The sequence below is a fragment of the Mobula birostris genome, chromosome 4 (assembly GCF_030028105.1).
Source record: "Mobula birostris isolate sMobBir1 chromosome 4, sMobBir1.hap1, whole genome shotgun sequence".
Classification (NCBI taxonomy): Eukaryota; Metazoa; Chordata; class Chondrichthyes; order Myliobatiformes; family Myliobatidae; genus Mobula; species Mobula birostris.
The window spans coordinates 169,136,262-169,164,069 of record NC_092373.1 but is presented as its reverse complement, the minus strand read 5'-3'; the positions used below and the strand labels follow the sequence as shown (position 1 = coordinate 169,164,069).

The 27,808-nt window shown below is 41.7% G+C and overlaps 1 protein-coding gene across 1 annotated transcript in view; it reads right to left on the bottom strand.

Moving 5' to 3' along the window:
* grid2 (glutamate receptor, ionotropic, delta 2) overlaps positions 1-27,808 on the bottom strand; it is a 1,194,553-nt gene that overhangs the window by 248,779 nt on the left and 917,966 nt on the right. Inside the window, exon 9 of the mRNA XM_072257001.1 lies at positions 3,305-3,406. Within this exon, the coding sequence (XP_072113102.1) occupies positions 3,305-3,406 (102 nt within the window). The remainder of the gene's footprint in view (positions 1-3,304; positions 3,407-27,808) is intronic.

Sequence of the window (27,808 nt, the reverse complement as noted above, 5' to 3'; positions counted from 1 at the left end):
CAGCTAGAAGAGCTGATGGGAGGAAAGTGCATTACATTTTGCTGAAGAAGGTTATGCTACTAAGTGAAATGATGTATTTAGTATATTGATGCTGAATACAATGAAATTTCCCTACTTAAGATGTATCTTTGCTGATATTTTGATATTGATCCAGGAATAAGGAGAACATAACCTTGCTAATAACAAAATAGGGCAACACAGGAGCTGAAAGAAAGCTTGTACCAGAGCAAGATTGGTTTATAACCTTTCAGAATTTGGAAAGAAGGGAGTTGTTTCATGGAGTGGTTGAATGATTTGATACAGGGAGGCTAGTTAAGTACACTCAGAGTATACAGCTTGGGAGACAAAAGAGACCACAGATGCTAGAATTTGAAGTAACACACAAGATGCAAGAGGAACCTAATAGGTCAGGAAGATTCTGTGGAGGGAAAATTTTAGTGAAAACCCTTCCTCTACATGGAAAGATAGAGGGAAAGATCAAATTCCTTCCTCTCCAGCCCCTTAGCTTCACTACCCACCTGACTTCACCTATCACCTTCCAGTTATCTTCCTTTCCCTTTTTATTCTGGAGCCTGTTCAGTCTTGAAGAAGGAAATAAAGAAGCGTTCATTTCCATAGATGCTGCCTGAACTGCTGAGTTCCTCCAGCATTTTGTGTGTGTTGTTGGAGAAATCAATGATCATGTTATTGGGCTATCTGGATTGTTTCTGCAGTTGGCAGTTAGCTTCATCTTGGCAGAGGAGGAGGCAGAGTACAGACATGTTGGTGTGGGAATGAGGGATTGAAAGTGGCTAGCAACCAGGAGATCCAGATGGCCACAGTATATGGAGCAGCAAAGCAAATGTCCAGTTTGTGTCTGCTCTTACCAATATAGAGAAGGCCACATCAAGAGCACTGGATGCAATAAATAAAGCTGGGTATATGCTTATGAATGACCGCCTCACCTGAAAGGAATGTTTAGGGTCCTGGATGATGGTGAAGGATGAGGCGTAGAAACTGGTGTTATATCTCTTATAGGGCAGAGGGTTCCTGGGGAAGGAGGGGAATAGGTGGGGAGGGATGACCAAGTCAAAGAGAGCAATCCCTGCAGAAAGCAGAAAAGGGTGGAGAGGGAAAAATATAGCTGGTGGTGGGATCATATTGTAGCTTGTGGAGGTTGCAAAGAATGATGTACTGGATGCATTGGCTGGTGGGGTAGTGGGTAAGGACTACAGGGAGAAATAATTTCATGCAAAAAGCTGTAAATTTTTGGAATTCTCCACCACAGGATCACTGTATCAATTTTCCTCATTGCTTATTGTATTCCTCTCTGTGGTTGTCTGTAGATTTTAGAGTATATTGTATAAAATTTAGCTAAGACCACACTTGAAGTGTTGTACACATTTCTACTCTTCCCATTACAGGAAGGATGTGGAAGCTTTGGAAAAGGTCCAGAAGAGGTAAATCAAGATGCTTCTCTGGTTTAAGGGTATTATCTATCAGGAGAGATTGGAAAAACTACAGCTGTTTTCACTGGAATGTAAGAGGAGATCTGACAGAAGGCTGTAAAATTATGAGAGTCATAGACAGTCAGAATCTTTTTCTTCCCCACGGTGAAAATATCAGGTACAAGAGAACATGCATTTAAGGCAAGAAGGTGTAACTTTAAAGGAGATGTGAAGGATAAGTCTTTTTATACAGCATGGTGGGTCTCTGTTACGGGGTGGTGGTAGAAGTAGATATGATGGTGGTGCTTCAGAGACTTTTAGATAGGTACATGAATATGCAGTGATGCAGGGAATGAATGGGATAATATTAAACCTGATTCTGATTTTGATATGAATCATGTACAAGCATTAGAGATTTAGTCTAATTTAGTCTTGTGTTCGGCACAGACATTGTGCTTGCAGGGCCTTTTTTGTGCTGTGCTGCTCTGTCTTCAAGATTCTAAATTTTTACCAGTGCAGAGCCCGATTATGGATACTTCTTGAAATCTTCCACCCATTGGATCCACTGTACTCAAAAGCACGGGGAGCGGTCCAAGCCAAGTTGGGTTTACACTGTGACGCAATTCAGTAATGGCTCTGTGCACAGTTTCTGGGACTGCCTTTCTTAACTAGCTTATCACTCAGACAGAGTCAAAAACATCACAATCAAATGTTCATCCATCTGTTCAGTGATTGGACATACACTTCGACTTTTAAGATTTAGCCACAAAAATCTGTGCTGCACCTCAGTGCAAAGTGAGCACTGACCTGTTGACAATGTTGTTTCTCACTTAAGATACTAAACTGAGACCTTGAAAATAAACTGTTCTCTTTTTTGAAGAGCAGGAAAGTAACCAACTTTTCCTATCTAATATATAAATATCAATCTACATCACCATTTTATGAATTAATGTGCTATTCCTATATTGAAGTTAGTGGGGGGTTTCCTTTGTTACGATGGTAACCACAAACTAGAGAAGTTAATTGCTACCAAGACTCCAAGAGCATCATGGCATTAAAGAAAGCAGCTCTTGATGTACATCTTAACTTATGAACCACTAGGTCTAACATCAAAACTTCACAATCACATGAATTAGAAGGAAACTGTTCCAAGCAAAATTAACATTTTTTTTTCTTAGCCCACTCAGCAAGCTGAGTTTACACAACTTCTAAAAATAGTAGAAAATTGCAGAACCAAGAGATATTTGGTTGAAATAGGTGGCAACATCCGATTGTTCAATGCCAAATGCTGTAGGGATATTAGGGAAACCACTTAAATCCAGCTGCTAGTCCAGTTTCATAGTTTTTGTTCTTTTAATATTTAAGTTGATGTTATTTTCATTTTTGCTTCAAAATAAAGGAACGGTATATCCTTAAGCATAAAAACTATGTTGTTCTGAAGGCATGTCTTATTTGTGGTTTGATTGGACAAGGATGCTATGTGATGTGTTTACTTCGCAGCAATGTAACAATCCTATGAACTATCTGGAAAATCTAGGCTGCACCAATATCAGAAAAGATTTAACAAATAAATACTTCAAGTGCATGACTTGAAAAATAAACCATTACCTCTTTGGACAGCTGTGTCTAAAGGCACTTCTGAGGACACTACAATGACAAATTAGGACTTGTTTACAGAAGCTTATTTCTGCTGACAACCTAGATGATTAATGTTCCAATTTCCCTGATAGCTCTTGAGTGATGAAACTTTAATTCTGGGAGCATCTGAAATAACCTCATCAAAAAAGTCATAAGCAAAACTACCAAATCCACAGCTGGTAAACCATTTGCATTTTCTGAAGGAAATTAAGTGCAGAGAAGGAAAAACATGTCCTTACTGGTAGTGTTACAACACGTAGCATCACACCCCGCATGTTGTTTTCCAGCTTTTTGTCCGTCAGCGATCCATTCAACCCAGAATCAGGGTTCCATGTGCCAAGCTATGAAGAGGAAAAGCAAACCATTGTGGGAGTATTCAAAAAGAAAAACGGACGTGATAACAATTTTTAACACCTCTGCGTAACCCTCCCATAGCTCAGGCATTCAGATCCATGAACAAATGAGTTTGAAGTTTCTTTTGAATGTGGCTGCTAACTAGAGACTTAGGTTAATGGTCAAGTGACACAAGTTTAAACCCCACAATGGGCAGGAACAAATTTAGTTAATGAAATATGCCTGGGAAGATAAAATCTGTATCAGTTATGATGATCATGGAACTATTGGATCAATCTAATTGATTATCTGATTTCTCTGGGGAAAACGTATGTCAAACTTTTATTGAACTACTTTTTAAAGTGACCACACATTGTATAAAATTGTCATAAGTAGTTCAAGAAGTCAATTCCATTATAACTTTTCTCAAAGATAATAAAGGTTGTCAATATCCCACAGTGGATCTGTATGTAGTGAACAATGATGAGGTTGAGAAACATTAATCTAATTGCTTACTTCTCCCCCGCAAGGTACACTGAACCCTTACATACTGTTTGGGTCAAATTTGACCCGGTTTGACATTTGACAGCAGTAAAAACACCTCAAATGCCATTTTTTTAGCCGATATTTGATGATTTTTCCTAAAGTAACCCAAAATGCGCAAAAATGAAAATATTTAAATATTTTATACTTTTGTACAAGTGCTACAAATTTTTGTACATCGAGGCTGTTCTGGGTCAAATTTGAGCTGTATCTATTGAAATGGATTTTAGATCTCTGGAACATTAATTAAGGATTAATGTACATTGAGGCTGTTTCTGGTCAAATTTGACCCATATCAATTGAAATGGATTGTAGATCTCTGAAACATTAATTAGTGATTAATCGCCCATTTATTAATGTCAGATAGGCTACTTATACATTCTAAATAGATCTGTGGTTCAAAATTTGGTATAGACACTTATTATGAGGGGATTCTTGGGCCGGGTCAAAATTCACCCGGACCATACTGTGAAGGTATAGAATATGAACAGGTTGCCTGGGTTAATTTATGTAACAAATAACCTGCTGGATGAATCAATGGCTCAAGCAGAATCTATAGGGGTAGGGGAAGCAATTGAGTTGATCTTTGGTCCTGATGCTGGGTGTCAAACTTAAATGGTACAATTCCAAATGTTGCAGTTGATTTTGACCTTGAATTGTTGAAAATCCCTTCCCATCCACTGATGTTGTTTGACCTGCTAAGTTCCTCCAGCAGATCTTTTGTTGCTCCAGATTTCAGATCTGCAGTTTCTTGTGGCTATACTTATTTAATGTCACTTCCTAAATTTCACATACCCTAAGCACGAATATTCTTCTTTTATTTTAGATAATCGATATTTGAATTAAGCATCTTACCAATCCCTGTAAGAATCCAATTTCACAGACTGATAATCCAACAATGTTTCAATATTCACCTCCCTTTAGTCAATATCGACTCTAGTACTTACTGAATGCTTGCTTGTTTTAGGTCATGGGCTCAATAGGAACAGGATTCCTATACTAAATGGAGTATTGGATGGAGTATTGTGAGCAGTCTTTGGCCCCTTTTCTTAGAAAAGATGTGCTGGCATTGGAGAGGGTCCAGAGGAGGTTCACAAGAATGATCCTGGGAATGAAAGGCTGGATACATGAGGAGCATGTGGTAGCTCCGGGTTTGTACTTGCTGGAGTTTCGAAGAATGATGGGAGATCACATTGCAACCTATTGAATATTGAATGGTCTGGATAAAGTGGATGTGGAGAAGCTGATTCCTACAGTGGGGGAGTCCAGGACCAGAGGGCACAGCCTCAGAATTGAGGGACATCCATTCAGAACAGAGATGAGGAAACATTTCTTTAATAAGAGGGTGGTGGGTCTGTAGAATTCATTGTCAGTGTTTTCTGATGCAGAAAATGACATGCGTATAGCAGTACACTACCGTTTCTAGGCCTCTGTGTCTTCTCCACAGGATGCTTGCAGATTAAGCAAAGTAACTCACTCCATCGTTATGGGTTGCACTCAGACTTTTTTGCAGTATGTACCACTCAAACGTCTCTGACTCCTACCTCATTACTTTGAAGAAGTTAGTCTAAGGAGCACTAAATTGGCTAGTTTCCTATTCTTTGCTCACTTAGTTGACTTGTGTATGGTGGAGATGCCAAGTGAAAAGAAAGACAGGGATAGAAATGCAACCTAGACTGCACTTTCTCTGTAACTGCAAAACTACACTTTACATTCTGTTGTTGTTTTCCTTTTGCACCACCTCAATGTATTTATGCTTGAAAGCATCTGTTTAAATAACACACAAACAAAAGCTTCTCACTGTATCTCAGTACATGTGATCATAATAAAACAACTACCGATTACCATTTACGAAGTTCGATTCAATATGCTAGATGTGAACTATCGTTATGTGTGTAATTCAAACTGAACGTACTTCAGGGAAACTGAATTTCAGAAATAGAGTTCAACACACATAAACCAGCGTTTGTATGTTTTGCACCTATGCCAGAAGATGAAAGTCAGGATTTAATTGTTTTGCTAAGTGTGTTTTGTTTGATCAAAGAATGAGGTTTCATTATCCTCAGTTAGAAGATCTTCTGAATATTCTATGAGCATTAACTATCAAACTACAGAGCATTTTGAGCTATGTGCTGCACTGGTATAAAGCTTCTTAATTTTAAACAGCTTTTCTTAACATCACATTTCTGCCACAACCACGGGGGAGTTTTTAAGCACCTTGTAATATTTGAATTGTTATTAAATTTGAAATTGAACATGTATTCATTTCAAAGTAGTACTATTGCCAGAAGTGTTTTAAGCTTAACGTTCAGTTGTAATTAATAACTTCTGGTCAGATTGTTTCTTGTCATTCTAGTTGTACGTGTGAACAATTTTCTGGTAATGGACATTTTAAATTAATTTCTAGAACTAGCCACAATTACACATCTGGGAAGAACAACGTCTTCTTTCAGAGCATATTTCATGATTCAGTGATAAGACATACTTCTGAGTCATAAGGATATAGAATCAAGTCCTCCTCTTGAAACTTGGGAGATAATAGGGGCTAACTCTCTAATGGAATAAGACATGTTATCTAAAAGACATTAAATGCAGCCTAAATCTCAGTGTGACATAAACAGATCCCAATGCACTATGTCATAGATGACCAGAGTAGACTGCTGTGCCATATTGAACATGCATTGTTTAAATTATTTTTGGCAGGAAGTTAGGTGTGGACAGGGTGTGCTAAAGAGCCTCTTTCTGTGACCACATGATTATGAGTCTATGACTGTAACATCCTACATGACATTGCTTAGCAATCAGAATGTCACATCTAACGGACAGATACTAACCTGACTGCAAGTTGCCACAGCAATATGTGTATACATGAAATGTGAAGTAAGCAGTTGAAAACCTTTATATTATATAGTGCATTTAATGTAGTTCAGCATCTCAAGATATTCTTCAAAAGCACTGCCAGATAAAAATTTAATATGGAGCAAGAAGACAGGACCAATGACAAATTGGTGGCTTCTAAGGTGGAGAGAAAAATTGTGTAAGGGAATTTGAGTTCTAGTGAGCCAAGTGTTTGATTTCCATTTGTCGTCTGATCTACCTCATTGCAGATACATTCATTACTTCTACTGTAATCATTCTGCTCTTTTAGTAAACCCATACCTCCATTTCTGGTTCCATACAACATTTCTGCCTGGCAATGTTTCTATGAAACACTTTGGAAACTTAGCTGAATTGAAATGAATTGAACTGACTTTATTACTTACATCTTTCATATACATGAGGAGTAAAAATCTTTACGTTATATCTCTGTCTAAATGTGCAATGTGCAATTTATAGTAATTTATATTAAATAGTATGTACAACAGGATAGTCAATATAACACAGAAATACAGTTATGTCAGCCTGAGTTAAGCAGTCTGATGGTCTCATGGAAGAAGCTGTCCCAGAGTCTGTCGGTCCTGGCTTTTATGCTGCGGTATCGTTTCCCGGATGGTAGCAGCTGGAACAGTTTGTGGTTGGGGTGACTCGGGTCCCCAATGATCCTTTGGGCCCTTTTTACACACCTCTCTTTGTAAACGTCCTGAATAGTGGGAAGTTCACATCTACAGATGTGCTGGGCTGCCAGCACGACTCTCTGCAGAGTCCTGCGATTGAGGGAAGTACAGTTCCCATACCAGTCAGGGTGCTCTCAGTTGTGCCCCTACAGAAAGTTATGTTATGAGAGAAGTCAGATTACAGAGTTTTTTGGGGAACTCTGTAATTATATTGACAGGTGATAGAGGTGTTACTGAGATTGTAAGATACATGGCAAGGAGGGGATTTGAACACAAGGGTAGAGCTTTTAAAAGCATACAAGAAGCATTTCAGAAAGGCAGTTGAGGTAGGATTTTCACAGTCAATAGTAGGATCCTGGGAAAAGTGGTAAAATAGAGAGCAATATAAGCAGATCATAAGTGGGAACTGAAGTCTCGAAGATGCAGGATGGCTGTGGCGTGGTGTGTATGGGCTGAATCGAAGAGGTGGGTTCTGGGCTGGGTGGGAATGAGCCAATGTTTGGCTGTTCCTGGAGCGAACATGGAGGCACTTTGATTCGGTAGAACAGAGGCAAGGTGAGTGGAGCCGGTGCAGAGTCAAAGGGGTGAGGTCCAGACCTGGGCCTGAGAGTGAGAAGAGACCGGAGGTTTGATCAATTTAAGTGCCGAGCTAAATTGGAAGAGTTGTATGGGCTGAATTGAGGTGGAGGGGCATTGGCCCGAGAGTGTATTGAAGAAGCAGGGTCCAGATCCGAAAGCTTGGTCTGGTTGATTTAAGCACCCTGGGCCAGATTGAAAAGGACAGGGTGTCAGGACCACAAGTGAGGCACGAGTCAGTTCAGATCGCTACTCCACGAGGTTCACTCGTCTCCGTGCTGAACTTGAACTCATTACTCTGCGAAGTTTACTCATCTCTGTACTGAACTGTGGCTGAGGCCTGCAAATATCACAGTGTGAACTCACTTCTGTCAACTTCAGTTCTGAATGCTATTTGCTTACTTTTATTGTTTGCACTTTTTTTTCTTCTTTCTTATTTTTCCCTCTGCATGTTGGGTGTTTTGACAGTCTTCTTTTGTTTTAATAAGTTCTATTGGGTTTCTTTGTTCTGTAGCTGCCTGTAAGAAGACGAATCTCAAGGTTGTATGAAGTCTACATACTTTGATAATAAATGTACTTTGACTTTGACACTGTTTTCTGAAAGTGGTGCTGCAGGATAATGAAGGTGGCTTTTGGCATGCTGACCTTCATTAAACAGGGTATTGAAAATGGAGGTTAGGATGTTATTTTGCAGTTGTATAAGACGTTAATGGGAGGACATTTGGAATATTGTATTCAGTTTTGGTCATTCTGTGAAACAAAAGAACCTATGAAATCTGGAAAGAGTGTAGAGAAGGTTTACAAGGATATTGCCATGACCAGAGGAACTGAGTTACACAGAGAGATTGAGAAAATTGGGACTTTATTTATTGGAGCTTAGAAGAACAAGGGGTGATCTTATAGAGGTGAACACATTCATAAGGAGCATAGATCAACTAAATATGCCCAGTCTTTTCTCCAGGGTTAGAGAATATTGATTTGAAGTGAGAGGGGAGAGATTTAATAGGAACATGTAGGACAACCTTTCCATACAGAGGTTGGTCTATATATGGAATGAACTGCTAGAGATAGTAGTTGAAACAGGTACATTATTAACATTTAAAAAGCACATGGACAGGTTTAGAATTGGAAAGGTTCAGAGAGATATGGGTCAAATGTGGGCAAATAGACTTAGCTTGGATGAGAATCTTGGTCGGTATGGATCAGTTGGGTCAAAGGACCTGTTTCTGTGCTGTATAATTCTATGACTATAGGAATAGAATGAGGTGGAGGATAAATGCGTGGCTGAGGGATTGGAGCAGGGGGCAGGGATTCAAATTTCTGGATCATTGGGACCTCTTTTGGGGCAGGTGTGACCTGTACAAAAAGGACGGGTTGCACATGAATCCCAGGGGGACTAATATCCTGGCAGGGAGGTTTGATAAGGCTACTGGGGAGAGTTTAAGCCAGAATTGTTGGGGGGGGTGGGAACCAAACTGAAGAGACTGGAGAAGAGGCGGTTGGCTCACAAATAGAGAAAGCTTGGGGACAGTGCGTGAGGGAGGATAGGCAGGTGATAGAGAAGGGATTCGCTCAGACCGACGGTTTGAGATGTGTCTATTTTAACACAAGGAGTATTGTGAACAAAGCAGATGAGCTTAGAGCATGGATCAATACTTGGAGATATGATGTGGTGCCCATTACAGAGACATGGATGGCTCAGGGACAGGAATGGTTACTTCAAGTGCTGGGTTTTAGATGTTTCAGAAAGGACAGGGAGGGAGGCAAAAGAGATGGGGGCATGGCACTGTTGATCTGAGATAGTGCCACGGCTACAGAAAAGGTGGACAACATGGAGGGATTGTCTACGGAGTCTCTGTGGGTGGAGGTTAGGAACAGGAAGGGGTCAATAACACTACTGGGTGTTTTTTATAGGCCGCCCAATAGTAACAGGGATATCAAGGAGCAGATAGGGAAACAGATCCTGGAAAGGTGTAATAATAACAGAGTTGTCGTGGTGGGAGATTTTAATTTCCCAAATATCGATTGGCATCTCTCTAGAGCAAGGGGTTTAGATGGGGTGGAGTTTGTTAGGTGTGTTCAGGAAGGTTTCTTGACACAATATGTAGATAAGCCTACAAGAGGAGAGACTGTACTTGATTTGGTATTGGGAAATGAACCTGGTCAGGTGTCAGATCTCTCAGTGGAAGAACATTTTGGAGATAGTGATCATAATTCTATCTCCTTTACAATAGCATTGGAGAGAGATAGGAAAAGACAAGTTAGAACAGCGTTTAATTGGAGTAGGTGGAATTATGAGGCTATCAGGCAGGAACTTGGAAGCTTAACTTGGGAACAGATGTTCTCAGGGAAAGGTACGTAAGAAATGTGGCAAATGTTCAAGGAACATTTGTGTGGAGTTCTGCATAGGTACATTCCAATGAGACAGGGAAGTTATGGTAGGATACCGGAACCGTGGTGTACAAAGGCTGTAGTAAATCTAGTTAAGAAGAAAAGAAAAGCTTACGAAAGATTCAGACAGCTAGGTAATGTTAGAGATCTAGATGATTATAAGGCTAACAGGAAGGAGCTTAAGAAGGAAATTAAGAGAGCCAGAAGGGGCCATGAGAAGGCCTTGGTGGGCAGGATAAAGGAAAAGTATTCATTAAGTACCTCTGCTATTTCCTCTGGTTCCATACTTTACCTCAGTATTCACTATGGAAAAGGATTGTAGTGATGACTTGTAGCGATGACTTGTAGCGGACTGAAGAGCTTGAGCACGTAGATATTAAGAAAGAGGATGTGCTGGAGCCTTTGGAAAGCATCAAGTTGGATAAGTCACTGGGATTGGATGAGGTATACCCCAGACTACTGTGGGAGGCAAGGGAGGAGATTGCTGAGCCTCTGACGATGATCTTTGCTTCATCAATGGGGACTGGAGAGGTTCCGGAGGATTGCAGGGTTGCGGATGTTGTTCCCTTATTTAAGAAAGGGAGTAGAGATAGCCCAGGAAATTATAGACCAGTGAGCCTTATTTCAGTGGGGGTTGGTAAGTTGATGGAGAAGATCCTGAGAGGCAGGATTTATGAACATATGGAGAGGTATAATATGATTAGGAATAGTCAGCATGGCTTTGTCAAGGGCAGGTGGTGCCTTATGAGCCTAATTGAATTTTTTGAGGATGTGACTAAACACATTGATGAAGGAAGAACAGTGGGTGTAGTGTATATGGATTTCAGCAAGGCATTTGATAAGGTACCCTATGCAAGGCTTATTGAGAAAGTAAGGAGGCATGGAATCCAAGGGGACATTGCTTTGTGGATCCAGAACTGGCTTGCCCACAGAAGGCAAAGAGTGGTTGTGGACGGGTCATATTTTGTATGGAGGTCGGTGACCAGTGGTGTGCCTCAGGGATCTGTTCTGGGATCCTTACTCAATGAGATCCCTACTCATTCTTCTAAATTCCAGCGAGTACAGGCCCAGAGCTGTCAAATGCTCCTCATACATTAACCATTTCATTCCCAGAATTGTGAACATCCTATGGACACTCTCCAATGCCAGCACATCCTTTCTTAGATAAGGGGCACAAAATGCTCAGAATACTCTAAGGTGGTCTGACCAATGCCTTATAAAGCCTCAGCATAACCTCCTTATTTTTTATATTCTAGTGTTCTCGAAATGAATCCTAACATTACATTTGCCTTTCTTACCACCAACTTAACCTGCAAGTTAAGCTTTAGGGAATGCTGCACGAAAACTCTCAAGTTGCTTTGCACCTCGGATTTTGAATTTTCTCCTCATTTAGAAAATAGTCTATGCCTTTATTCCTGCTACCAAATTGCAAGAGCATATATTTCCCTACAATAAATTCTGTCTGCCACTTTTTTGCTCATTCTCATCTGACTAAATCCTTCTGCAATTCCTTCTAAATCCCTGCTTCCTCAATACTACCTGCCCTTCTATCTATCTTCATATCATCCTCAAACTTGGACACAAGCCATCAGTCTCATCATTAAAATCATTAATATATACCATGAAAAGAAGAGGTCCCAACACTGACCCCTGCGGAATATCACTAGTCACCAGCAACGAACCAGAAAAGGCCCCCTTTACTTCCACTCTTTGTCTCCTGCCAGTCAGCCATTCTTCTATCCATGCTAATATCTTTCCTTATACCATGGGCTCTTAACTTGCTAAGTAGCCTTATGTGCAGCACCTTGTCAAAGATATTCCGAAAATCGAAGTAAAGGACATCTGCTGACTCGCCTTTGCCTATCCTGCCTGTTAATTTCTCAAAGAATCCGAAGAGATTTGTGAGGCAAGATTTCCTCTTAAGGAAACTATGCTGACTTTGGCCTACTTTGTGTGCCTTCAATTACCCTGAAACTTACCATTAATATTAGACTCCAACATCTTGCCAACCACTGAAGACAGGCTAACTGGCGTATGATTTCTTTTTGCTGCCTCCCTCTCTTCTTAAAGAGTGAAGTGACATTTGCAATTTTCCAGACTTCCAGAACCATCCCAGAAACTATTGCATCTTGATAGATCATTACTAATGCTTCCACCATCTCTTCAGCTGCCTCTTCCAGAACCCTGGGGTGTAGTCCATCTGGTCCAGATGACTTAACTAACTTCAGACCTTTCAGTTTCCCAGGTACCTTCTCCTTAGTAATAGCATCTACACTCATTTCTGCCCTCTTACACTTTTGAATTTCTGGCAATACTGTTGTTGTCTTCCATAGTGAAGTCAGACACAAAATACTTATTAAGCTAGTCTGCTATTTCCTTATCCCCTACTACTACCTTTCCATCATAATTTTTCAGTGATCTGATATGCACTCTCGACTTACTTTTACTCTTTGTATATCTGAAAAAAAACTGTTGTGTATTGTTGGCCAGCTTACCTTCATATTTCATTTTTTCTTTCATGTTTTTTTTTTATTTGCCTTTTGGTGGTTTGCAAAAGCTTCCCAATCCTCTAACTTCCCACTAATTTTTGCTCTCTCTTTTCCTTTCACACTTTGAGTTCCCTTGTCAGACATGGTTGCATCATCCTGCCTTTAGAATATATTTGTCATGGTCCGGATCGGGATCCTTTTAAATTTACCTTGTTTATGTTATGATCCGGACCGTTGATTCCCTGTGTTCCCGTGTCCCTCGACTTTGGTGATTAGAGGCAATTAACACTTGGCTGAACCGGTAGTTTATAGTCTCCGGCTTTCAGCCGTTCGGTGCGGGAGCATTTGCAAAGTCACCAAGGTACGGCATGCCAATGTCATCTGGCCAGAGCAAGCCTAGTCTCCGCCCGAAGTGAGTGCCGGTAATTCGCCTTTCCTCACCGGAGCAACCTTGTCAAGTTACCTCGCCAAAGCGAGCCTGCAAAGTTTCCTCACCGAGGTGGGTCTGTCAGTTAACCCGCCGGAGAGAATCAAGAACCGCTGTCTACTGTTCCCGGGCCAAGTCGAGAGCTCGCCACTACCCGGAGGCTCCAAGTCAAGTCCTGGCTCCGGGGGCATTCAAGTTCCAAGTCAAGTCCTGGCCCTGGCGGCATTCAAGCACCAAGTCAAGTCCTGGCCCCGGCGGCATTCTAGCACCATCAAGTCCTGGCCCTAGCAGTCTGTGATTCCTGTCCTACCCCCTTGTCTGAATCCCTTCTCTACCCCTCTCGCCTCTAGCCCTCGTCTGCAGCCCCCGCCTGCACTTCGGTCTAGTTCCATCACTGGAGCTAGATAGGTACTGTCTGGTGTTCATTCGTGTTGGTCTTGTCTTGTCTTGTCCTCGCCTCCATGGGGTAAGTCAGGCCGTCTTGCCGTTGCTCCGCGGGGGGTCATGTCTTGTCTTGTCTGGTCCTCGCCTCCGTGGGGTAGGTCAGGCCGTCTTGCCGTTGCCCCGCGGAGGGTCTCTGTTCTGTGTGTGAGTCCCGGCCTGTGTCCTGTACCCAAGGAGGGGTCCCGACTCTGTATTCTGTGTATGTGTCCATGCTTCCATGTACCTGCTCCCTGAGACCAAGGCTCTGTGTTCCCATGTTCTTCCTCTCCCTAGCCCATGTCATGTCCTTGCCTGGTTCTGGGGTCTGAGCTTGAGGCAAGACCCAGGTATTGGGTCCTTGCCCAGTCTCTGGCTCGGAGTTCATATCCTAGCCTCTTCATGTCTCCTCTAGTTCTGGGAGCTGATTCTGAGTCCAAGCCCAGACCCTTGGTCCCAGCCTAGTCGTAATCCTGAGTCCTTGTCCAGTTCGCTATTTCCTGCCTTGCTCTCCTGGTATCGAATAATAAACTAAATCTAAGTAACCTCACAAGATGTGTCTTGCATTTGGGTCCACCCTTGCCCCCAAAGCCCCCGCCAGTGTGACAATATTTTCTTCTTTGGAATGTATCTATCCTGTGCCTTCCAAATTGCTCCCAGGATCTCCAGCGATTTTTGTCTGCCATCATTCCTGCTAGTGTTCTCTTCCAGTCAATTTGGTCAGCTCCTCTCTCATGCCTCTGTAATTCCTTTTACTTCACTGTAATACTGATACATCTGACTTGAGCTTCTCTCTCTCTCAAACTGCTGGGTGAATTCTATCATATTATAATCCTTTACCTTAAGTTCCAAAATCAAATCTGGTTCATTACACAACATCCATTCCAGAATTGCCTTTTTCCCAGTGGGCTCAACCACAAGCTGCTCTAAAAAGCTATCTCGCTGAAATTCTACAAACTCCCCATCTTGGGTTACAGCACCTACATGATTTTTCCAATCGACCTACAGTACATATTGAAATTCTCCATGACTATCCTAACATTGCCTTTTCTATCTCCTCACAAACATGAGGAAAACTGCAGATGATGGAAATTCAAGCAACACACACACAACAGTGCTGTTGAACGCAGCAGGCCAGGCAGCATCTATAGGAAGAGGTACAGTCGACGTTTTGGGCCAAGACCCTTTGTCTTCTCCTATCATTTTGTATCTCCCCCTCCCCCTCCCACTTTCAAATCCCTTACTATCTCTTCATCCAGTTAGTCCTGACGAAGGGTCTCCGCCCAAAACATCAACTGTGCCTCTTCCTATAGATGCTGCCTGGCCTGCTGCATTCATCAGCATTTTTTGTGTGTGTTGCTTTTTTAATCTCCTGTTGCATTTTGTACCCCTCTTCATGGCTATTATTTGAAGTACCTTATATAACTCCTATCAGGATCTTTTTACTCTTGCAGTTTCTAAACTATACCCAGAAGGATTCTACATCTTCCGATCCTATGGCACCTCTTCCGAAGCATTCAATTATATTTTTTTTTACCAACAGAGCCATCCCCCCCCCCCCACCCCGCCGGATGGTAAGCTCCCAACTATGATCTTCTTTCAGCCACGATACAGTGATGCCCACGTCGTAGCTGCACTACAAGATCATCCACCTTATACTGTCTTATATGTGCATTCAACTATAACACCTTTACTCCTGTTTTCATCACCCTTTTTAATTTTACCTCCATGTTACACTTCAACTCATCCCACTGACTGTAATTTTGCCCTATGATCCAACTGTCTTTCCTCACCATCACACTACGTACTGCAGCTACTTGTATATCAACAGTCCCATCCTCAGCCAAACCCTTCCCGACAGTTCCAGCATACTTACTCACACAAGGATATTGGTGCCCCTCGAGTCAAGTGTAACCTGTTCTTTCTGTGCAGGTCATTCCTTCCCCAGAAGAGATCCTAATGATCCAGAAATCTGAAACCCTGCTGCTGCACTAACTCCTCAGCCACATATCTATCTGGTAAGTCATCCTGTTCTTACACTCACTGTCGTGTGGCACAGGCAGCAACCAAGAGATTACTACCCAAGAGGTCCTACTTTTCAGCTTTCAACCTAACTCCCTATGTTCTTTCTTCAGTACCTTATCCCTTTTCCTACTTGTGTTGTTGTTATCAAAATGTACCAAAACCTTTGACTGTTCACCCTCCCCCCTTAGAATGCTGTGAACATGATCTGAGACATCGCTAAGCCTGGCACCTGGGAGGCACCATACCACCCAAGTGTTTCTTTCATGTCCACTGTATCTCTTGTTCACTCCTCTAACGATGGAATCCCCTATCACTATTGTACTCCTCTTCTCCTCCCTTCCCTTCTGAGCCACAGAGGCAGACAGACTCAGTGCCAGAGACCTAGTCACTGTGGTTTACCCGTGGAAGGTTGTCCCTCCCAACATTATCCAAAGCAGTATACTTATTATTGAGGGTAATAACCACAGGGGTACTCTGCATTGGCTGCCTATTCCTTTTCTTCTCCTGACACCCACCCAACTCCCTCCTTCCAGCAACTTCCTCCCTGTAGTTCCTATCTATCACCTTCTCATTCTCCTGTATGAGCTGAAGGTCATCCAGCTGCAGCTCCTGATCCTTAACATGGTCTCTGAGGATCTGCAGCTCAATGCACTTCATGCAGATGTAGTTATCTGGGAAACTGGAGGGCTTCCAGAGTTCACGTCTCACACGAAGAACATATCACTAACCCTGGATCCATTCTGAGAGCACTAGCTATGTATTAATAGACGAAGAAAGGAAAAAAGAAACATATACTAGAAACATACTTAGAGCTTCTGCGTATTCTCAACAAAGCCTGTTGAGCCAAAGCCTCCAACTTTAACCCTGGCCCACTCCAACAATGGTTGCTCCCACAATATGTTACTACACACAGTAGACACTTTATTTACCTCCAGTATCTGGTAAAGTGGCCACAATGTGTATGTTCATGGTCTTCTGCTGCTGTAGCCCACGCATTTCAAGGTTTAACATGTTGTGCTTTCAGAGATGCTCTTCTGTGCACCTCTGTTGTAATGCGTAGCTATTTCAGTTACTATTGCTTTTTTGTCAGCTACAACCAGTCTGGCTATTCTCCTCTGACCTGTCTCATTAACAAGGCATTTTTGCCCACAGAACTGCCACTCACTCGGTGTTATTTTGTATTTCGCACCATTCTCTATGAGAGCTCTTCACAACTCTAGAGACTGTTGTGTGTGAAAATCCCAGGAGATCAGCAGTTTTCTTCCCTCTTCTGATGTTTGGTCTAAACAACACTGAACTCTTGACTGTCTGCATGCTTTTATGTATTAATTTGCTGCCACATCTTTGGCTGATTAGATATTTGTATTAACAAGCAGGTGCACTGGTGTCCCTAATAAAGTGGCTATTGAGTATATATAGTTTCTTGAGATTCATCTTCTTGCAGGCATTCACAGGAAAAAGGAAATACAATATAATTTTATGAAAAACTACTGTATACATAATGAGGCAAAGACTGACAATCAACAAATGTGCAAAAGAACAGTGGCAAAGGAAGTTATCCCTTTCAGTTTAGAAGCTTGATGTTTGTAGAATAACAGCTGCTCCTGAACCTGGTAGTGCAGGATTTAATGCCTCTGTACCTCCTCCCTGATAGAATTTTGGAGAAACTCAAGTTTATGGAGGGGGGGGAGACTGGCTAGGAGAACAACACAAACAATAATATGTAATATATTTATCTTAATGATGTCTTCCAGTGGATGCATACCACAGCTGAATCTATAATACAGGGCTTTTTAATTTCAAAAATGTTGCTTGGAAATGGTTGGGAGTAATGCTATGATTTTTCGTCGTGATCTAAAGTCTGTCCCAATGGTAAATCAAAGGAATTAATTTTGTGAAAAAGCAGCAAGAACAAGAACTTATACTGACTGCAAAATCAAGCAGGATGATATTGGCCAAGCTTTGTGGGGAATAGTAGCTCTGAGGGAGTAAAATTGCACATACAGTGAATCTGCAAATTGCAGATGGCCATGTTAGACATGATGACTTAAAGGAACTCGTTGTTGTTTCAAGCACATACCACCAGACTCAAAGACCATTAATGAGGAAGTATTTTTTAAGCAGTAGGTGATTAGAATCCAGAAGAACAATGGAGAGAAATCGAAGTTTAACATTTAAATAAAAAATGAAGCCACAAACAACCAGTTGGAGGAACCCAGTATGTCAAACAGCATCTTTGAGGGGAACAGGTCTGTTTCGGATCTGAACCTATTGACTTCCTTCAGCAGATTTTTTTGCTTCAGATTTGAGCATCTGCAATCTCTCGTGTCCCCAAAAATAAACTGGACATGTACTGTACTTGTGAAGGTAAATCATTGAACACTTTTATTCAGTCCTCCACAATAGCCAGATCTCCTAGTGGCCACCCATTTCAATTCAACTTCCTATTCCTATACTGACATGTCTGTCCATGGTCATCCCTACTGTCACAATGAGTCCAAACTCAGGTTAGAGGCACAACACCTCCTATTCCATCTGGGTAGTCTCTGATGGGATAAATATCAATTTTATGAACTAGGTAACCATGCCCCTTTGTTTTTCAACACGCCACCCCCTTCCTTTCGTTTGTTTTTTTTTTAAATTTTCCTGGCCCTTTCACCTTTTCTCTTGTCATCCCACACCTTCATGACCTGTCCATCACCTCCCTCTGGTTTCCCACTTCCCCACCTACTTTCCATTATTCCATGGTCCACTGTCCTCTCCTGTCAGATTCCTTTTTCTTCCGTCCTTTGCAACTTCCATGTATCACCTCCCAGATTCTTACTTCAGTTCTCACACACACCTTCCCTCTCACCTGGTCTCACCTATTATTTATCTGCTTGCCCCTCTCCCTACTTCTTAATCTGGCTTCTTCCCCCTTCCTTTTCAGTCTGAATAAAGGGTCCCAGCCCAAAATGTCAGCTATTCATTCCCCTCCATAAATTATACCTGACCTGCTGAGTTCCTCCAGCATGTTATGTGTGTAGTCAATGAAGTGAGACTATCTGGATTGGGCTTCATACACGCCATATTGACTTGACAATCTCCTTCTATGCTGTAACCTTCCTGTGATTCTGTTACTTCAATCATAAATCATATAATGGTCTGAATATATGCTTGTCAAGGGATAAAAATGGGGTCAGGTAATATACACAAAGTGCTGGAGGATGTTGAAGTAATGGAGGACATGTGAAGTGTCATCAACGCAGGTGGGAAGGAATTGAATCAAGGGGAACAAAATGGAGTTGAGGTATTCGGACACAAGTTCAGTTCGGCAGAAGCAGGCAGAAACAATGGGCTTTCCATGATAGTGAGGTTTGGGGCTTTTGGGTAGGAGGTAGGAATGAGCAGTGTAGGGTACGGGAACTGTGAAGCTGGTGGCAGTAGATTGGATATCCCCAGAGGTGATGAGGTTGGTAATGGCATAGGGGACAATGGCCTGGTGCCTCATTGTGGAGTCCTATTCAAAGGGTTCAAGTATGAGGAAGTGTCGCTTGGCCTTAGCACAGTACAGGTCAGTTGTCAGACCACAACAACACCACCCTTGCATGCGAGGATTGGAATACAGAGAATGGAGAGCATTACATTCAGTGGTGAAATTGATGAGTGATGTGCTAAATTTGAGACAGTTGATATCCCTTTGTCAGTAGGAGATGAAAAGATCCAGCGTGAGCATAAGGCCAGAGAAGAAAGTTCAAGAGGAGGGTATCACTATTGGGAGGGGGCATGGTTATGTCTGGAATGTACTGTAAGTTGTCATTTAGGTATAGCATGAACTACTTACATCTAGTGGTATTGGGTAGCCATTCATTCAGCTGTATCATATTGTTTTGAACCATATCTTAAAGGTGCTTCACAGGTATGTGCTAATTTTGAGACGGAACAAATTTCTATCTGTCTTCTAAATTGGATCCAAAGGATACCAAGTGCATAATTTGGAGGAACAACTTAAGAATTGTTCTTGGTGCATTTTACCAACACCACCAGAATTGATGAATTGGTCTTTCTAATTTCAATGTTTTATGAGCACAAACAGATGATGCATTTTGTGTTCCCAGGAAAGACCAAATCATTCTTAAAAAAAGAAATTAGCAGGAGCTGTAATTTCATGGATAAAGCTCTGTTCTGAGGTTTCTGATCAAGTTGAAGATTCTATACAGGGGTGATGGTTATCTTGAGGAAAAGGTCAACACGACCCCAGTGAAGAAATAAGGAGAGAGCCAAGTCTTGGCGCTTTGTGCAGCAGGTCCTGCTGGATTCAGAGCCCTAGCTGAATTTTAGTCCCTGTTTCAGCAGGGCAGAATATTCCCATCAGTGGATGTGTGCATGTTTAGCTATGCTAAGGGAGATCTGAGCAGACAGCAAGATTTGGCTGCAGGTAGACTGAAGTAGCATGAATCAGCAAACTGTCTTAATTGATCCATATTCCATTTTGAAGCAGATAAGATTTGTCTTGTCTGTTGTCTGCACTGTATTATACTTACTCACACAAAAGTATTTTCCTGTTGTTGATGTATCCACACAGCTTCTAACTGAGTGAAAAAACATATTGCAAAGAGAGGTACGGAGATGTTGTAAATAGATAAGGAATTATCTTCCTACTTCTCTGACGTGAACCATTTGCTCATTAAGTGTGTTAGGGGATATAGCAGATTTTTCACCACAATCCACATTTAGGAAAGGCTAGCATGCCATTTGCTATTGAAAGCAACCCCTATCTATTGTTCCTACCATTGCAAAAATAGCAGACTGAATTTTAACCAATATTACAGCTAGCTTTTCTTTGGTGGAGATTGTAATAGTCAAACAGCTGTCTGGATATTTAGGCTGGTCTTAAAGTTAATATGTACCACTCACTGAAGAATAAGATAGTACCTTGTGTTTGACTTCATTTTTTATTGTTTGGCATCACTGCTGTGTGCATCCCCAGATAACAGCACTTTTTGCATTTCCAGTGCACTAATGGAAGTCAGATGCTTTAAGGTACTTAAGAAAGTTGCATACAGTATATGTGGAAAATTTTGTGGAAGCAATAACCAATAAAACTCAACTCTCAGTTGAAACTTATAATCGTCTACAGGATTGTCCATTGTACAACGATCCTGATATTGTGCAGAAACCTGTGACTCAGTAAGTAACAGGAGGAATTTCTTTAGGTGAATCTGTTAAATTCATTTCCACATACGGCTCTGGAGGCAAAATCACTGGGTATATTTAAAGCGGAGTTTAATAAGGTACTTGATTAGTACAGGCAGCAAAGACTATGAGGAGAAGGGAGGAGAATGGGGTTGAGAGAAAATAATCAACCATGATCAAGTGGTGGGGCAGAATCGATGGGTTGAATGGCCTAATTATGCTCCCAAGTTTTTTGGTTCTGGTATTATAATAACCCTGAACTTCTGTGCCGAATCACCCTACAGTTGTGCATGACATTGCTGAGGCTAAGCATGGAATATTGTATGCAGCTCTGATCATCACACCATATAAAGGATGTGTATAACACTGGACAGAGTGCGGAAGAGATTCACCTGAATGTGGTCTGGAATGGAGGACTTTAGTTACAAGGAGAAATGGGACAGGCCGGAACTGTTCTCACTAGAGATTAGGAGGCTGAGCAGTGACCTGATCTACACGGTGGATCAGCCGTTGGTTAGCAGAACACTGTTACAGCACCAGTGACCAGGGTTCATTTCCAGTGATGTCTGCAAGGAGTTTGTATGTTCTCTCCATGACCACGAGCATTTTCTCTGGGATTTCCGGTTTTCTCCCACATTCCAAAGATGTACAGGTCAGTACACCAATTGGTAACAGTTAGTAATTAGGCAGTGCAGCCTTTTTGGACCAGAAGGGCCTGTTACCATGCTGTATCTTTAAATAAGTAAAAGGGACATGGGTTTAAGTTGAGTGGAAAAAATTTAAAGGGGATCTTTGGGTAACATTTTTCACAGAGAGAACAGCAAGTATATGGAACAACTTGCACAAGGAAGTGGTCAAGACAGATACATAGATAGAAAGGCCAAATGTAGGAAAATGGAATTAGTGCAGCCAGGGTGGACATGTTGGGCTGAAAGGTCTGTTCCATGTTGTACAACTAACTCTATGACTGCTCAACATCTCAGGCCAGCTAACTACAGTGAACACTTGTGTCTGGTTAAAACCCCAACATCTGCCCCAACCCTTTGAAAATCTGTATCCTTCTGCTGAAAATCTGCTCATAGTCACATACCATTATATGCTCTTCAATGACACTGATAACTTTATCTAATAAAAGTCCTGAATACCTGCACCAAATTAAATCTTTGAACATCACAGGTAGATAGGGTAGTTAAGAAAGCTTATGGGGTGCTAGCCTTCATAAGTTGAGGGATAGAGTTTAAGAGCCATGGAGTAATGATGCAACTCTATAAAACTCTGGTTAGGCCACACTTGGAGTACTGTGTCCAGTTCTGGTCGCCTCACTATAGGAAGGATGTGGAAGCATTGGAAAGGGTACAGAGGAGATTTACCAGGATGCTGCCTGGTTTAGAAAGTATGCATTATGATCAGAGATAAAGGGAGCTAGGGCATTACTCTTTGGAGAGGAGGATGAGAGGAAACATGATAGAGGTATACAAGATATTAAGAGGAATAGATAGAGTGGATAGCCAGCGCCTCTTTCCCAGGGCACCATTGCTCAATACAAGAGGATATGGCTTTAAGGTAAGGGGTGGGAAGTTCAAGGGGGATATTAGAGGAAGGTTTTTTACTCAGAGAGTGGTTGGTGCGTGGAATGCACTGCCTGAGTCAGTGGTGGAGGCAGATACACTAGTGAAGTTTAAGAGACTACTAGACAGTTATATGGAGGAATTTAAGGTGGGGGCTTATATGGGAGGCAGGGCTTGAGGGTCGGCACAACATTGTGGGCCGAAGGGCCTGTACTGTGCTGTACTGTTCTATGTTCTATGTATCTGTAAGCAATTAACTGCTGAATATCTGTGCTAAATTAACCCTCTGTGAAGAGGTACCCAACTGGTGCTACCAAACATCTGTCCAATCAAACTGCACGTCCCTATCTGATCAACCTCCTGTATCCAATCACACCTTGAACACCTGTATCCAATCACATCCTTGAACAGCTGACCATTTCTACTGAATTGCCCAACCCCTGGCCAAACATCGGTACTGCAATAAACTCAGTCAAATGTCTTGACATCCATGCTTAATTCTCCAGCCCAATGAGGCTAAGAAGAGTTTGTCAATACCAAACCTGATCAAGATACAATGTTGCCCTTGATCTTGTACATTAAACCTGCAATATACAGCATCAGAGACTGCAATACAATTGCATTGACTCTGATGCAATTGAACTTTGGAGTACATTGTGCACCTCATGCTTTACCACTGATATTTACTATATATGACAGAGGATAAAGCCTGTTCCAATATTTTTGAGGTACAGAGACAAGAAGATTAAAATTCAAAAGGAAAATGTGATTTGCTAGCTGTGTTACACAGTGAGATGTGGGTGGCTCTAATTCACTTCATGATAGAGGTTGATATGATACAGGTATTTAAGAGGCTCTTAAATGAACGTGCAGAGAATGGAGAGATATGGACATTCTGTAGGAAGAAAGGATCAGTTTAGTGAGGTGTTTAGTTTGTAGTTTAGAGATGCATGAGACTGGAGATGCTGGAATCTGGAGCAACAAACAATCTATTGAAGGAGCTCAGCAGGACAAGCGGCATTGAAAGCATCATATAAAAGTTTCGTATTTCTGCTCCTCGAAGTACTAGATTAGATTATATTAAGGTGAGAAGGGGAAAGTTCGTAGGAGATTTATAAAGCAAGTTTATTTTACACAAACAGTGTTAGGTGCCTGGAAAGTGCTGTTAGTGGAGTTGGTGGAAGCAGATACCATAGTGATATCTAGGAAGACAGAGGCAAGAAAAAGCAGGAAATGAAGGGATATAGACCAGTTGCAGGCAAATGGGATGAGTCAAATAGACAGCATGATCAACACAGGCATCTTTAGCCAAAAGTTCCATTCTTGTACTGCACTGTTTCATGTTCTAGGTTCTATAGTATGAGAGATTTAAAAGGGACACGAGCAGCTGATTCTTCACACAACTGGTGGTGCATATTTGGAATGAGCTGCCAGAAATGGAGGCTGAAGCAAGCTCATTAGCAATATTTCAAATCTATCTAGATAAATACATGGATAGGAGAGGTTTAAAAGGGTATGGACCAAATGTAGGCAGATGGGAATAGCTCTCTGGGTAATGAACTCAGCATAGATGAGTTGTGCCAAAGGGCTTGACTGCATGCTGTGTGACTCTATGACACGATGTATCTCGTTTATTATCCATTATTGAATTCCACATAAACTGGCTGAATTTAAGGGCAATATGAGGAAAGATGATTGTTATGGCTCTGGAGTTCTGAAACTGGCCAGGCTGAGTTAGGACAAGTCTACCGCCCACAGAACAGATGGATGTTTACATCAGGCTATTGTCTTGTTGGATACCAATACTTATTAGTTAACTCCAGATTTATATAATCCATTGATTTACAATTCCCCAGCAACCACGGTGAGATCTGAACTCATGTCGGCTGACTATTAGTCCAGGTTTGAAGATGATTATTATGTCAGGAAAGACACCCGGCCACATTTTGCACTGCAGCAGCCAGTCTTGGTTTCAGCACCTGCAACACCTCTGGGCCAGATCTGACACAATGCTGGTTTTATAATATTATTCACATCAAACATTCTCCAAATCACTTTGCGATGTGAATCCTGGAGGCCAAAAAGGCTCGCTTTTCAATACAGTTGTATTGTCCAGGTTTGCCGTCTCCATGAAAAACAGGGTGGATCCAATCCTGTCAAACAGTCATAGAGAGAAGCAGGTTCATGTCAACGATCCTGCCTATCTACACCAGAGCCATTTATCTGAATTTTGTATGTAGCCTTCTATGTCTTAGCCAGTCAACCTACCCCTCAAAGATCCATATCACCTGTGTAAGGCTAAATAAATGCACTCTAGAGAAAGAAAACAGGAGAGATAGCAGAGGGCTGGAATGAGGAGCAAAAAATAATCTTGTTGGCAGGCCAAACAGTTTCTGTGGGAGGAAAGAAATTGTCGATGTTTTACACCGGATGCAGGATTTGGCCCTGAAATGCCCACAAATTCTGTGCTCCCACAGATGCTGCTTACCCCCACCAAGTTCTTCTCACAGATTGCTTATTGCATCCTTTAAAAATTGCTGCTGTTCAACATCTGCTTTTCTCCAGGATGAAGATAAGTTGCTCACTGAATAAAACTGTCCCAATCTTATCAACAAGAGGAACCATTTGATGAACGACTTACCCAGCATTATCTTTCCTTGTTTGCTGAATTAAATAATATTTCAGGTCTGTTGCAAAGACAACACAGGCAGCCAAAATGTCATACTTTGAAGGAAGTTACTGTACACGGAACCTAACCAAAGCTCTGACAACTGAGGTGTAGGTTGGAAACTCTTGTCTCTGAAGTGAGAAGGTCATAGGCTGAAGCCCTATCTCGGAGAATTGAAAAGTGACTTCAACGCAGTGCTGAAGATAGCCTGCCTTTTACATAAGAAACTAAGTCTGCTTCTTCCCTCAGGTTCCATTTTGACATTTTCAAAGGACACAGAACAGCTCAGCTGAGGAACAAGCCATTTAGTCCATGATGCTGTGCTGATCAAACTAAGCTAATGACGGTGAATTAGACTAATCCCTTCAACCCGCACAGTCCCTCCATTCTCTGCATATTCATGGGTCTGTTTCCCTGGATGACAATGGCTAATATGAGAGGGCATATTTTAAAAGTAATTACAGGAAAATATAGAGGGATATCAGAGGTAGTTTTTTTTTTAACACAGAAAGTGATAAATCCAAGGAACACACTTCCAGGATGGCAGATACAGTAGTAACACTTAGACATATGGATGAATGGAAAATGGAAGCTTATGTGGGAGGGAAGGGGTTAATTGATCTTGGACTAGGTGCCCTTCTTTTCAATTCCTGGTGAAGGGTCACAGCCTGAATTGTCGACTGGTTATTCTCCTCCACAGGTGATGCCTGGCTTGCTGAGCTCCACCAGCAATTTGTGTGTGATGCTCAAGATTTCCAGTATTTGCAGCATCTCTTGTGTTTAGCTTTATTTAGTGATCTTTCTAGCAGCCAGATAAAAGGTTTTGACCTGAAATGTCATCTACCAATTTCCCTTCATATGCTGCCTGACTTGTTGAGTTCCTCCAATAGTTTGTTTCATGCTCTTTAAACCCTTCTCTCAGATGAGCAGATTCCTTAACCAATATTCCAATCTTACAGCGAACCACATGCAGGAGATACAGAAACCTGAAGTCTCACACCACCAGGTTCAAGAACAATGAACAACCATTTGGATCATAAATCAATCTGCACAGCCTAACCAATTATCTCAGTATAGCAAACTGTAACCACTTTGACCACTTTGAACTATAATGGGCTTTGATTTTTTTTGATCTAATTGTGTAATTTCTTGTATAATTTTGCATAATTTATGTTTATGTTTCTTCTGTGAATGTTTTGTTTCTGATGCTATGCTCCTGTGATGCTACTGCAAGTAAGTTTTTCACTGCACCTGTCCATACATGTATTTGGCAATATCTCAACTTTAACTTCACTGGCACTCAGTCTGCCTTTTGTTAACTCCCTCTCTATCTCTGGATTGCTGCCTGTGACATGCACCAGTCAGGGCATTGTAATTAGGAACATTTGACAGATAAACACGTGACTGAGGAACCAGTGCAGGGAGCAGGGGTTCAGATTTCTGGATCATTGGAATCTCTTCTGGGGAAGGTAAGGCCCGTACGAAAGGGGTGGGTTACATCTAAACCCAAGGGGGACCAATGGCTTCCCCCTTGGCAGGTTTGTTAGATCTGTTCAGGAGGGTTTAAATAACTTCGGCAGGGGGAAGAGAACTGGAATGATAGGGCTGAGGTTGAGGCAGTTGGTTTACAAACAGAGGCAGTGTTTAGCGAGACTGCTGGCAAGTACAGGCTGATGATAGGGCAAAATTGCTGTCAACGAGATGAGTTGCGATGTTAAAGGGGACAAAATTGAAAAGGGTGATGAATGCAGGACTGAAGGTGTTATATTTGAATGCACGGAATAGATGAAATAGGGTAGATGAACTTGTAGCACAGTTAGAGATTGGCATGTATGACACTGTGGGCATCACTATATCGTGGCTGAAAGAAGATTATAGCTGGGAGCTTAATATCCAAGGATACACATTGTATTGAAAGAACAGGCAGATAGGAAGAGGGGGAGCCGTGGGTCTTTTGGTAAAAAAATTAAAATCAAATCCTTAGAATGAAGTGACATAGGATCAGAAGGTGTACAATCGTTGTGGGTAGAGCTAAGAATCTGCAAGGGTAAAAAGACTCTGATGGGAGTTATATACAGACGTCTGAACAGTAGCAAAGATGTGGGCTACAAATTACAATAAGAGATAGAAAATGCATGCCCACAGGGCAATGTTTTGATAGTCATGAGGGATTTCAATATGCAGGTGGATTGGGAAAATCAGCTGGGTGCTATTTCCCAAGTGGGTGCATTTGTAGAATGTCTACATTTTAGAGCAGATCATGGTTGAGCCCACTAGGGAATCAGCTATTCTGGACTGGGTGTTGTACAATGAACTGAAATTTATTAGCCAGCTTAAGGTAAAGGAACCCTTTGGGGATAGTGATCATAAGATGATAGAATTCACTCTGCAATCTGAGAGGGAAGGCTAAAGTCAGTATCAGTATTACAACGACATGAAGGGAATTACAGAGGCATGGGAGAAGAGCAAGCCAAAGTTGATTGTAAGTGGACACTAGCAGGGATGATAGCAGAACAGCAATAGCTGGAGTTTTTGGAAGCAATTGAAAAGGCGCAGGATCAATACATCCCAAAG